The 14709-nt window shown below is 37.4% G+C and overlaps 1 protein-coding gene across 16 annotated transcripts in view; it reads right to left on the bottom strand.

Annotated features, from left to right (window-relative positions):
- The window catches only part of rxrba (retinoid x receptor, beta a), a 64740-nt gene that overhangs the window by 23387 nt on the left and 26644 nt on the right, over positions 1–14709 (bottom strand). For 4 of the 16 annotated variants that reach the window (XM_081696629.1, XM_081696612.1, XM_081696634.1 and 1 more), the window contains one exon: positions 6084–10438. The exons of 11 other annotated variants lie outside the window; for them this stretch is intronic. In XM_081696629.1, coding sequence (XP_081552755.1) covers positions 10291–10438 — 148 coding nt within the window. In that variant the 3' untranslated portion in view covers positions 6084–10290. Of the gene's footprint in view, positions 1–6083; positions 10439–12063; positions 12377–14709 lie in introns of those variants that run through there. One more of the 16 variants, XM_081696619.1, reaches the window with a different exon arrangement.

The following is a 14709-nucleotide window of genomic DNA, read 5'->3' as shown; positions in this document are numbered from 1 at the left end:
TGCCAGAAGGTCCACAGGCTACTTAACATATAGTCTTATCATTTCGAATTAAATTAACACTGGAACATATGAGCGTAAACTATCCAAACATAATTCTCACTAGCACTGGGAGTGTATTCCAAAATTTTCCTTGTTTTTTTTTTTAAATGTAGAAAACAGTAAAAATATACAAGGAGTAGGTGTCTCCAAACTTTTGACTGGTACTGTACATACTTCATCTCATTCTTGCTGTCGTTTGGTGGTGCTGCTAGCTGGTTTTATGTGGGAAGCAAACCAAGACTCCTAAATACTGAAGATCAGAGCACTTCAGCTACCAGCTGAGAACTGCAGCAGACTCCAGCCCAAAGCTGATCTAAGACTCCAAAGGAAAATAAAAGTGTTCAACAGAAACTGCAAACCAGCGCTGCCTGGGCAAGGTCTCAAGATATAGAGTGAACTAAAAAACTCTCCTGAAACTCAGACTTGAGCTCAATCACAGGCAGGTTTGAAACCCTGATCACAGAGAGGTAAAATAAAAGCCTTATATCAAGCAGGAGAACTGCTATCTTTAAAGTTACACCAATTATCAGCACATGGTGTAAAACCAGACTACAGACCATCAGAAAAACACCGACTGGCCCAAGAGAGAGCAGAAAATATAACACAGACCTTTTTCCAACTAAAAGGATAAACTGAAGAAAACATATAGCATAAGGAGAAGACGGAGAGAAATCAGAAAACCTCTTTAAGGGCAGTGCTAGCACAGTGATTAAGGTTTTGGCATAGTAATTGGAAGGTTGCCATTGCAAGATCCACCACCACCAAGTTGCCGCTGTTGGGCCCCTGAGCAAGGCACTTAACCCTTAATTGCTCAAGCTGTATTCAGTCATAATTCTAAGTTGCTTTGGATAAAAGTGTCATCTAAATGCTGTAAATGTAAATGTTTTACCAGGTAGGTAAAAAACTTAAAAGGAAAGGGAAACCAGAGAAGAGCCTTTACTAGCCAGTTTTATGACAGACCTCTTAAAGCCCAAGACTGATTACCAAGGAGTGGGAGAGTTTCCCTCAAGTATGGGAGATGCCTGTTGTCCTTCCTAACTGATGAGGAGCTCTGTGCCTCCCTCTGGTGACTGAGGATGGCCTAGCAGGTGGCCCAGACCTGTTACATTTACATTGTCTCATCCTTTGATCTTTTGAAGCATTTTGGGAACATTTTCTAAAGGCAAAGATAACCTAATTATTCCAAGCTTATAAACCCATTGAAGTGTATGAAGGCTATTTTAAGAATTAACATAAGAATTTATTTTTCATGATTCTGCTTATCACCCATTTTCTCCAGGTTACTTCACATTTTAAAGCATTATGGTATTTTAAAGTAATCATTAGCCAAAGTGAGTTTATTTATAATAGGCATATGAATCAATTTAAAGTTATATAATTTGCAATAGAACCATTGTAGTGCACTTGGGGCATATGTAAAAACCAGGTTACAAAGTAAAAAGCAGTTACACTACATTCACAAGCCACTTTATAACCCACCATGTCTGCTTAGATCAAAAGGTGCAGGCTCTTTACTAGTACAAAAAATAAGAAAATCTACCGCAGGGGGCAGAGCCTTTTCCTATACAGCTCCCAAAATATGGAATTACCATTCTCTAGATGTTTGAGACTCAGACACAGTGTAAATATATAAGGTTAGGCTGAAAACCTATGTGTACAGTCAAGCATTTTATTAACTACTTCCATCTTAGGTAAAGGTGTAGATCTGGGGGTTTATGAGCACTGAAAGATATGTTAAACTGGGATGTTATGATGCTGTCACTTCACCTCTTTTTTGTCACTCAAGTTTCTTGACTGAGAGCAGAGGAGTGCTGATGTTCCAGGGTGCCCTCATGCCTGTGGTTCCTTCTGGCTCTATCCTTTTAGCTATGTTGCCATAGCTAGATCTGTGAGAGTCCATCTTTGCACATTACAGTTCCCTAATTTAAACACCCTTGTACCTGGACATGCCTAATAATCTATTCTCTCTTTCTGCTGAGGCACATGTACTCATGGTTTCAGGATGTTACTGAGCCTCAACGCATCTCAGCTGCCATGGCTACTCCCACCACCCCCTGATGTCCCCTGTTGTATCCCACCACACCTCCACACCAGCCTAATGCTTCTTCGCTACCCTTGACGGATATTTCCATGCAGGCTGGGTTTTGAACATGCGTATGCTATTGGAACCAGACTAGGACTTTTAGAAAACCAGACTGTTTTTGCTTATTTTTTCATTGTATTATTTTTTTATTAGTTTTTCTGTTTCATTATTCACACTTCTTATTGTTAATATTGTAGTGACCACTGTCAACCTGAGAAGGATGGGCCCCCTCTTTGTGCCTTGATTTCTCTCAAGGTTTCTTCCTCATGGTCTAGAGATGTCACAAATGGCCACCCTCCTGGCGTCCCTGTTGTCTGTTTTCCTGCACTCCCTGGCTCCATGCCTTAGTTTAGTTTTCTCCGCCCCTCCTTTTTTTTTTCCACACCTGTCCCTTGTTAATTTCATGTATTTAAACCATGTCTTGTTCCCTGTGTCTTTGCTGGTCATTGAATTATTATATGTGGTTAGTTCATTGTGTTTTCATGTTTATTCTTATGGTGGTCTCTTTGTACTCTGCTTCTTTGTGTTCAGCTAGCCTCAGTGTTTCCTAGTTTATGTTATAGCCTGCTCCCGTTTGCTTCCATGTGCTTAGTTTTAGCCTCTGTGTTTTGTTACTCGTGTATCCTATCCCTTGTCCCATTTAATCATGTATCCCTGTGCTCTCCGTGGCTCTTTGGCCCTGAACTACGACTACGACTCTGATTTTGGATTTGCCCATAATAAATCTCGCTCCTCTCCGCACATGCGTCCGCTTCCTTACCGCTTACCGTTTTACAAGAGAGTTTTTCCTTGCCACTGTCACCCTTGGTTTGCTCACTGGGGGCTTGGACTTGAACCTTTGTAAAGCTGCTTTGTGACAATATCTGTTGTACAAAGCACTATACAAATAAATTTGACTTTGGCTTTATTAGGTACACCTGTTCAACTGCTAGTTAACACAAATATCTAATGACATCTAATATCTAATCACAGACATGGCAGCAACTCAGTGTATGGTCAAGATGACCTCATTGTCCACAGAGCCACTTGAGGACCAAGAGCAATAATGAGCCACGGGTAATGTTCTAGCAAATGGTGCTTTGGAATAAACTTTTCATGTGTAGAAATGTCCAAAAATCTATAATGGTGCTCATCAATCTTACTGTCAAGGTCTCATCTGTATGAACCAGGGCCCTAACAAGCTCCACAATATCCTTCAAGGTCATCAATAGCTGCCACACTCTCATCTTCAGGCATTTTGTCACCAACCATAAAAGCTAACATCCACAACAAGCAGCAGTGTTCATGTGCATTGCCTCCTATGGTTTTTCTAGATACAAAATGTATTGCAACATGTGGGTACTTCATTTTGTCATTCCATTTGTATGGAAAGTGTCTGATGGAACTATTCAGGTCCTCAAGAGAAAAACAGCTCTTCTTGATTAGGCTATTAAGGCACAGTCCTAACTCCAATTGCACAATGCTGTCAAGCAAATCATGCAGACCGTCTGGTGGGTAACCTGATGTGGCATGAAAATAACTCAGTCTGTAACAGATGGTACACTGTATTTTTACTTCACAATAATGTGCTTAGGCAGTGCTAGCTAATGCTGCTTCAAGATGCAGACTATGGTCATGCCTTGACAGGAAACACCCCCATTCTTACTTTGGGAGCCCGCATTTGTCAGCATTCTCCAGTACAAAAATGACAGAGGTTTGTGCCAATAAAACTTTAAAAAGCCCACTTATTGAATGTGCTCCCTAATTATCATCAACCAGACAGAATACAGTATCCTTGATGATTTTATCCTGACTAGGTACAAAAAATGTGTCATCTTCCAAACTTTTCAAATCTATGAGTAGGGACTCTAGCACTTTGGGGTATCCATATTTCTTCACATCATCTGGTTTACAAAGTATAGCTAGATAAATAGATGTCAGTGAAGATCGTGGTGTAACAGGAATGTCTGTCAACACCTAATAAACTGCAATTATTTGTTTCTTGCAGGATGTTTCAAAATGGTTTCATACTTCGAAGTCATCAATATGAGTGACAGTTTTAACTCTTCGCCAGAGGAAAAAGTTTCTCTCAAATATAAGCCATCATAGAAGGACTTGTATAGAGATGAAAAACAATTTGTTTCTGCTCTTGAACATCTCTTTAATATCTTACTCCAAAGCTGTGAGAGTAACTGCAAAATTGGTGTATACTGGAGTGGTTTTTTGCCCTGTCATGAAGTATGTACTCAACTGGTTCAATGATAGAAAAATGTTCCTTTAAAAAGCTCTTCTCTCTTAAAAGAAGGACCATTTGACCCTAAAGATGCATGTATAGGGTGTAAATGGCAAAGATTATTTGCCAATTTCAATAACATACAATTATCAAATGTTGCTGTCATGCTTTCTCAATGTGCTCAAGATAATTTCTTTATTAACTAGGACAGATGCTGAAAATGTAATGAAGCTCCTTTACAATTTCATGCATGCATAAGTTATACACAGTGGAAATGCCTTCCAACTTAGACAACCCAATCTGTCAATAATTGCTTTGTTTAAGTCTTCTTCCTACAAGAGAGACTTTGAGTAATGAGTAGTTCTCATTCTGAACATAATTGATTTCTTCCAAGTTTATGACATGGATATTCATGAAAAACCTTCAAATGAATGAAGAGTATGTTTAATATTTTTTAGGTGGCCTTCCAAGTGTTCAAAATATTGCTTTCTCTGAATGAAATCTGCATGATTTTTACACTAGATGCCTAAAGGACAGAAACTTTCCTGACTCTGTTGATTGATATTTGCACAAAGGTGAAGGAAGGGCACTCCATGTCTCAAATGTGCAGGAATGATCTGAATGGAGACAGGGTATTGCATGGCTTCACACACAATGGCCATGTTTTAATCTGTAGTGTTTTAACAATTCTAAACATTTTGAAGTAAACTCACGTTTTACACAGCCAATTCATTTGAACAGTATGCTATGTGAATAAGAGTTATCAATTTTGGCATAAATTTGAATATAATCCCATGTTCTACCTATCAATATTTTTCCTTTACTGAATGAATGTACTCTAGAGGAAGAATCTAGTTAAATTGATGCTTAACATTACTTCACCTGCCCTCCCTTTTAGACTGCACGTGAGGTTGTTGCATTTTCTTTTGATCTGCAGTTCTTCATATTTGTCAGTCATCACTTCTCTCATTAAGACTACACCACCACACACTTTTTAAAACTTTCTCTCCCTGCGTGTCCTTTAAAAAAATTCAGCTTTTCATTTGCATCTAAAAAAATATAAACAAAATTACACATTAGATTTTTTGTTAGAAATAAGAATAATTAATAAATAAATATGTTTATATTTATATACAATATGTATGTGGGAGTCCAATCATTCAGGTCAAAACTGAAAGTTTCTTTGATATTTGTTTGCACCTAAGCTACATAGGTTCCAACACAAAGCATTTCAGACGCCTTTTTCTACGCTTTATTTTATTTGTAATACGTCTCTGAATTCGTAGTGTCCTGTTGTAAAGTACAATAAAAGACGACACAATAATAAATAAAAAATAAATAAGTTGCCTAACTTACTGAGGCTAAGCTGCAGCACTGATCTTTAGGGATTTCTCTAACCCTCCCCCACTTAACAGATTGTGGCAAAACATACAAAATGTAAATATTATTTTAAAAGGTACAAAGGTATTTTAAAAGCCTTCAGCCTAAGGCATACAAGTGCACTGGCACACCTCTCTTCTGACTTCTGAAAATTCTCACACTTGCCCTTGAGCTGCTTAATGCTATCGATTTGCTGTTATCTTTAACTGGTCATGCTGAATGATTTAAGTGTAACTAGTTGTCAGTAATACTGTGAGCTACAGTATGCTGGTTAGTACAACTATTTATAAAAGTATACTAGCCAGTGTGTTTTATATAGTTTTAATGCATTACCATGCACTGACCATAACAAATAATAAAATACAAAGCTTAACCTATTTAAAAACTTGATCTATTTATTTGGCTCACATCATGACAGGAAAAAAAAAAATCACTGTCCATTTAAAGGCAGGGGATGGACATTACCAAACTGTAGTAGTCACATTTGATGTCTTGTTTCCTTCCCAAAAGGAGAGTGATCAAGGAGCAACAGCAATATAAATATTGCTCTGATCTGATCTTGTCAAAGGATTAACAATAAAATTAAACTTTCATTCCACCAGTTGGTTAACTAATTCAGAGAGACCATTCACTATTCCACAAGATATCACACTGGTCAGTTATTTAGCACATAACAGTCTTAAAGGGTACCCTTCCAGTGCACTAATCAGTACACTGCAACTGCCAACCAAGGCCCAAGGGTCCTACTGGATTTAAATCGAAGGACCCCAGATTAGTTAGAGCTTTTATGATCAAGATATTATGAAATCAGATTTCTCTCTATATAGGTCATGTTCTTTTGCAACTTGAAATTAGTTAATTGACACTTTTTTTGTTTGTTTTTTTGCTTGAGGCATTTCAAATCAACATAACAAAAGACACACTCAGAAAATAGACTGTGTATTGAAATACAAATAAATAAATTACAAGGAAAAGCCACATCTGACATAGAAACATAAAGAACATGCACAAGGTATTGTCTTCTGAAAAGTGGTTTATCAATACCAGATTTAATGTTCCATTGTAATGCCAGCAGACCTGGCTTATAATTTAGTAAAACCAAAATCATTAGAAAGAAAGAAATTCAAATTCAAAGTTCTTTAAAACTTGGGAATTAAATTGTAATTGATGACGGTGAGGGAGACATGGTCAAAGAAAAAGAGCATACAAAACCAACTCTACATTTACTTAGACATGGAACAAAAGAAAGCGTGGTCAGGTAGATCACTTTAAGTACAGTCATTTCCAAAACTGCGAGAGTAATTTAAAAAACGCAAAGAAAATATAAAACATTTAAATTAAAGCGGGAAAAGATATTAAGTTATAATCTTTGCACTTTAATACACCAATACATAAGACATAAAGATGTAAAGGAGGGTCAGGCAACACAGAGAAGCTTTTTGTTTGTTTGAAACTGTAGATTTCTCATTTTGTTTTAGTGGGTGTCATTGAATTCATTGAATTCTCTTCAATTGCATTTCATGTTTAGGCAGGATATTATTCTCCTAGTTGTTAAGCTTCTACTCTTCATGTAATGCAGCCCAGTATGACTGTTCAAGGGGACAATTTAAGCCTTATATTTTAGGGCTCAAAATATTTTTGCTTCCATGTTTACATCTTATATATGTGTATCCAGATGCAGCTTTATTCAAGTTTAGTCCTCAACTACTGCTGTTTCAACAACATAAACAGACTCGTGCATTGTAAAGGACAGGCATCTTTTTTTTCTAGGTGAGAAACTGCATATTTACACTACATATTTCAGAGTATACAGTTTCAAACACTCAGACAAGAACTTTCCACAAGAAAAAATAAAATGCAGCAGAGGCATGGCAGAAAGCACCAGTGGAGTCTTAACTTTGATCAGTTTTTTTTTTCTGCATTGAATAGAACTGTTTACTTTGTAAAAATAAAAAAAGTAGAACCCAAAAAACACCTAAAGCCAGCCATGGGCACATGCAAGTTGGTGGTGTCTTCAATAGCAAGGACCAATTACAGTAAATTACAACCAAGTAACAACAAATGAAGCCCATTGCACTAAATTTAACAAAAGGTTTTAGCGCAGTTAAACAGCTCTTCTTAGTCAAAACTCGTGTGTGCATTTTTGTCTTTCCCTTCCGCTCTGTTGAACAAAAATGCTGAGATTCTGGAATCATGCTTCACAGACTTAATAAACTGTAGTGTTGCCCCAATTACAAAACAACCAACCACTTTTTCAGGTGGAATACAGTGCACAAATTCAAAAAGTGCATGCCCACTTAGATAGAAAAGTGTCCATTAAACTATTATGGAGTGACCTTGTACTGCATTACAGACCCTCCCTAATATAAGAATTAGTAAAGAGAACGCAAGCATTATAGTATCATATAGGTGGAAGAGGACAGTCCTAACACTGACAATATAAAGTGAAATATCTGCATTCATCAGACATGAAATGATGATGCATTATAAACTTCTGGAACCCAGATGGACAACTCAAAGAAATAGGACATTCATCAAAAGCCGCAAAATAAAGAATTAAAAATTGTGACTAATAAAACCCATTTTGAAAAATGACAGATTACCTTAGAAGTTGCTGATGAACTACCGCTTGTTCAATTTCTGAATACATTCATGATGTGCTTTATGATGAACACATTTTATATGCTCACAAATCAAAACAGAAATCTATTATACACCAGCTACAAGACCTGAATTATGGACTAAAATATAATGGACGATGAAATTCTAGACCAGAGCATTATGAATTTTGCTCTTCTAAATGTGTGTTTGCATATTAACCAGTGAATGAGTCTATGTCATGCCCTGGTGTTTGCATTGGTGTTGACAAAATATCTACCCATCATAACGTTTAGCACCAAAAAGCACAGACTTAAAAACTAGCTGGTATAGGCCTGTGCTCTCAAATGTAATGGATTAAGGAGAGAAAGCACCTGGTACATTTAGTTTTACACTACTACAATGAAAAATTAAATAGCTTGGAAAATGGGCAATATCTTTATACACTTCCATTTTTTTCATAGCTAGGATATGTGAATGGATGTCTGCTCTCTTCCACATATATTTATGGTTAGTGTGCATAAAAATGGTGCCAGATGGTCTGGTTGCTTGCATGCATTCAGCCTCTGTACTAACAGATGCATAGATAGCAATGGATGCTGGTTCGATTCATCTTTTTTTTTTTTTTTTTTAAGCAACTAAGGAAAAATTATTCCTATCAAATTTCACCAAGCATCCTTGAAATAATTCACTGCTTAATCATAATTTTTAAAAGGTGAACAACAGAGAAGTTTTGTTTGACTGAGTGAAGAACACAGGCATTGATATCGATGGAATGTAAAAGCTAAAATTTCAAATATCTAAACCAGGACCTATCCAACATACACTACAGTTCTCTTCTTCATGCTGAACACATGGTCAATACTTGGTCAGCACTGACAGTACAAGTTGTTCAGCTCTAATTTTTTAGTGAGTGGAAAGAGAAGCCTATTACACCTGGCACATGAAAAAAGTGGTTGGATTTACATACATAAATGTACGCAAACACGTGCGCGCAGAGACACACACACACACACACAGACACAGACACAGACACAGACACAGACACACACACACACACTACAAAGATCACTTCTCTGGGGTCAAAATGTGGGTCTGGCACTGAAAGTTCTGTTTTAAGAACTTGACAGGTTTCTAAGCACTGGACCACTTTGCTGATAAATGGAGAATTATGTAACTATGAAGGTATGCAGACCTACTGAACAAAGCTCAATTTATTATGAATAAATCACACACAACCTCCCCCCCCCCCAAAAAAAAGCTCTTCAAAAATAAAATTTAAAAAATCTGTGCCTTTAGGCCCTCCCCTGGACGTGAGCAAAAATGCATGTCCAATGGGATAAAATGATTCCACATAAATTTATTAAAAAAAACCCTGACTACAGCATTTAATATGGAGCCGGCAGAGGACACCCTGAATTTCATTGATGCAACTACAGATTGGACTCATTTCATGAGCAAAATACTTAATAATTATGAACTGAAGCTACAATATAACACATTAGCTAAAATCTACAGTCATAGTGCAACCGATAGAATGCAAAGAGGCAGGGCCATAGGGGTGTAAATAAGATCATTTGGTGAAATTTCATGCTGTGAATTCAGCCAATTAGTTGTTTTAACTGAAGTGATGGACATTTCCCATCTGTATGATTAACAAAGGAAAAAAAGATGCTGAATATAGGGGAACTAAAATTTAAAGATTAAGATTACAACTAAAGCCTACATTAGGATAAATTTCATAATCCCCTTGTGTAAAATCACTGGAAAATGTGTAAGGTTTTTATTTCCTTCATTTTCTGACTGCTTAAAGTTTATTTGGGGATGTACCGGCATATGAGAAAGTGGGGAGTTAAAAGGGGTGACAGAGTAAAGGAGGGCATGAGCAGGAGATTTAATTAGCAGACACAGTGAATCCCCAATGTCCAGGGAGCCGGTAAACCCTGGTGCAAACCAAATGGGTCACGAGCAGACCATCTTAGGTCAGCTGATGGGGAGCCTCCAGCATCTCCATAAGGAAGGTGTCGATTGGAGTATCACCAATCAGCTTGAAGAAGAACAGGTGCTCCAGGCACTTTAAGCCAATAGAGCGCAGGGCTGGCAACCGGAGGAGCAGTTTGGCAAACCTAATAAACATAAGAAATAAACATTAGGCAATATGAAATATTCAAGCTGATACTAATATTGCCACACCCATGATAAATGATACAGGTTATTACAATGTTATTGTCTTCCACCATTTTAATAGTTACATTTAAGACATTTTTAGGCAGTATTTTATTAAGTTAAATATACTGCCTGGCCAAAAAAAAAAGTTCACCACCTGGATTTAACTAAGCAAATAGGTAAGAGCCTCCCATTGGATAATTACTGCATGGGTTATTATGTTTCAGCTGGCAACAAGTTTTTTAACCCTAACTGATGCAGTGAGTAGCTTCTCATTTGTTAAACAACCATGTCAAAAGACACATCCTGTGGTCGTGGAAAAGACGTTAATCTGTTTCAGAAGGGTCAAATTATTGGCATGCATCAAGCAGAGAAAAAATCTAAGGAGATTGCTGAAACTACTAAAATCGGGTTAAGAACTGTCCAACACACTATTAAAAGTGGAAGGACAGTGCGGAAACATCATCTTCGAGGAAGGAATGTGGTCAGAAAAAAATCTTGAATGATCGTGATTGGTGATCGCTTAAACGTGGTGAAATCAAATCGTAGAAAAACAACAGTAGAACTCAGGGATATGTATAATACTGAAAGCACGCACATTGCAAAGGGAACTCAAGGGATTAGGACTAAACAGCTGTGTATCTTAAAAAAAAAAAAAACACTTGTCAGTGAGGCTAACCGGCAAGAACGGCTTCAACTTGCTAGGGAGCATAAAGATTGGACTCTGGAGCAATGGAAGAAGGTCATGTGGTTTGAGTCCAGATTTACCCTGTTCCAGAGTGATGGGTGCATCACGGTAAGAAGAGAGGTGGCTAAAGTAAAAACCCATCATGCCTAGTGCCGACCGCACAAGCCTGTGGGGGCAGTGCTATGTTATGGGGTTGTTGCAGTTGGTCAGATCCAGGTTCAGCAACATTATGTGCCCAAAGAATGAGGTCAGCTGACTACCTGAATATATTGAACAACCAGATTATTCCATCAATGGATTTTTTTCCTCCCTGATGGCACGGGCATATTCCAAGATGACAATGCCAGGATTCATTGGGCTCAAATTGTGAAAGTGTGGTTCAGGGAGCATGAGACATCATTTTTACACATGGATTGGCCACCACAGAGTCCAGACCTGAATCCCATTGAGAATATTTGGGATGTGCTGGAGAAGACTTTGCGCAATGGTCTAAATCTCCCATCATCAATACAAGATCTTGGGTAACTCTGGACAGAAATAAATGTGACATTGCAGAAGCTTGTGGAAACGATGCCACAGCGAATGCGTGCCCTAAACAAAGCTAAAGGCGGTCCAACAAAATATTAGTGTGTGAGACCTTTTTTTGGCCAGGCAGTGTAGCTTAAGAGTATTAGATTTGCTAGTTACAGCACTTTTTTTTCCTGCTCGCCATTTACTCAATTTCTCAATACTTTTGGCACCTCTTTTGATATGAAGTGAACAAAATCTCAGTGATTATAATCTAAACTCCTGAATGTGGCCTGCTCCTGCCCTGGTTCAAGTGCTGCCTCAGCTATGGCAGTTTGAAGTTCGCTCCTTTTATATAAAAAACACATGAAAACACCAAGAAAGCTGAAATTTTGTATGCAGATACATTTTACTACAGTAAAATGGACATGTACATTTTGGTGGCAATACTGTTATTATTTTTGTTTCTGTTTAAACATTAGTTGTTTTACTTTAAATAAACACATTTGCAGACAGGTCTACTACTAGAGTGCATGGACAATCAGGCCTCATCAGAGAAATCCTATTCAGTTCCCTAGTAAGACCTTATGGGCTTTTCGAATAGCAAGTCCATTGTTTTAAATGGAAATGTGACAGATGCTTGTTATCAGCCAGGGAGGTGCAGTGGACATGCGTTATGAGCCTCAATGAAATGAACCTCACCCTGCAACACATAAAAATGCATAAAATCCTACATGTTTTTCTCCCAAATGTCATTGGATCCTCTTCTTAACAGGGGTTCTTATCCAAGATCGTTAGCTAAGCAGTTGAAATAGAAATACTGGTAGGTAGATGATACTATGCATTAAAATGACATCAAGTTATTTGATGTAGGCCATCTATCTATCTACATTTATTTATGGCAATTAGCTGATGCTTTTATCCACAGAACTTACAACTTAAATACAACTTGAGAAACTGAGGGTTAAGGGCCTTGCTCAGAGGACCCAACAGTGGCAATTTGTCAATCTTCTGAGTACTAGTCAAGCACCTTAACCAGATAACTATATACCAACACAAACACTATATATACACAAACACACACACACACACACACACACACACACACACACACAAACACACTACTATTCTAGTGTTTGCATATTAACCTTCATACATGTATTACTTAGTGTATATCTCCTCATCTCAAGTATAGATAGATAGAGGAAGATTATTTCAGTAATCATGCTTTCTACCTTTCTCCATTTCTCTCTTCTATGCTCCTATCACTCACAGTAATCAACTGTTTTCAAGTTGTGTGTTTCTTGGAAAATGTAGTTGCTTTCTTACATATAACTGTGTGCTCTATATTACTTATCAGAACATCTGCACTCTACATCTAAATATCAGGAACAAAAGGCTGAGGTAAATTAAGGTAACTGACCCTACCTTATATAGTTTAAAAGACATATTTCTCATAACCAAATATAACTACATATTTGTTTTATTCCCTTCTTTCTTATTTTTTTTAGTTAAAACTCTTTATTTTTACCTGCCAAAGCCAGAGATGAGACCAAAGGCATAAATATGCATGAGTGAACCTGAGAACAATCTATCCCCCTCCCTGAGTAAGGGATATAAACATCAATTCTCAGGAGAGTCAGAAGAAGGGGTTTTTAGGTGGTTAAACGTGAGGAAAGTTGGATCCAGAAAAGAAGTCAGAACCTCTCGCAAGAATAATTAAGTATATAGCATAGTGTCTTATTTTATGTTCGTCTTGTATCTAGTGTGTTAGTCTATCTTAAACCATTTAATTTGTTTTCCACTATTCTGTCAGGATAGTCAAATTTTTGTTTTGCATTGTTGGTAAAGTTAGAATTAATCCTGTTTGGCCAAGAGTAATTAGTACTAATTAGCCAACCATGGATTTCTACAAACTACGTCTAGGATACTTCCAAAGTCAAAGAACCATACATCTCAGCTCTACACTCTTGGTGAAGCTTAGGCTTGTCGATTCAGGACAACCTTTGGTTGTGGGGTCATTGACAGCACACTGGAATATTCAGGATCAGGTGTATTTCCAGTCTACCATAACCACACCTAAACTTCAGTGATCCCTCTTGTAGGACAGACTGGTCAAACTGACAATTGTCCCTGGAAACTGATGTATCTCAGCTATCTCAGGGTGTCAATAACGATTTGCATTTCCTAGAAATAATCCTATTCAGGTTAATATTTCTCCCCTTGTTATTTGATACAATAATAGGAACAGGAATCTCCTCCCCTTGTAGGCAACCCTCCGGTATGTGATGCTCACCGCTAGTTCTGTTAACTTTTTCGGATAGGCTAGTCTTAGTTAGCAACCTAGCTAAACAGTTATCTGGCTTGTGCAAAAGTTCTTCCCTCTGATCCTAGTTCTAGTCTTTGTTGGTGGTTTATTATTTGATTTATTTTCTTTAAATGAGAAAAGGGGGCAGAGGAGATAAGTGTCACTCATTAGGTATTCTGTACGCCTAAGCCAAGTCTGTCATAGTAGTCTATAGCACCCGTTTCACAACGTCAATAATTTGTTTATTCATTGATCAATAAACTTCCCATTTATTCAACATGGATGAATGTTGGATGTCGTGGCAAATATATTTGAAGCAATGGTATTCGGTCATTGCACAAGATGTGAAATAATTTAAGAGACTGATATAAAGTTAATAAGCCTTTGGTACTTAGTTGACCTATCTTCCCTATATTTTAGGGTATTGCCCCTTTTCAATAATTCATAAAATTATGCAATTTTGCTACAGGAGGCACATGAGAATGGGGTCACAATTTCATCCCTTTGCAGCTCTTTACTATATATGTGCTACATATATAAAGTGTACAAAAGAACAAAAATGCTGCCTCAGCCTGTTGTTGCAATGGCTGAATATAGTTCCTAAGAATACAGAATTCAATTTAAAATAAAACTAAGACTTTTGTAATCTGTTCTAATATTAAAGACATCTGTCCAGTAAGTCTAACAGCATGATGCCATTTAAGCCATTGGTACTGAAATGAGTCAAT

This window comes from Electrophorus electricus, chromosome 2 (assembly GCF_041902795.1).
Source record: "Electrophorus electricus isolate QZ-2024a chromosome 2, ASM4190279v1, whole genome shotgun sequence".
Classification (NCBI taxonomy): Eukaryota; Metazoa; Chordata; class Actinopteri; order Gymnotiformes; family Gymnotidae; genus Electrophorus; species Electrophorus electricus.
Note: the sequence above shows the minus strand (reverse complement) of the source record. Positions and strands in the feature narration are given on the sequence as shown.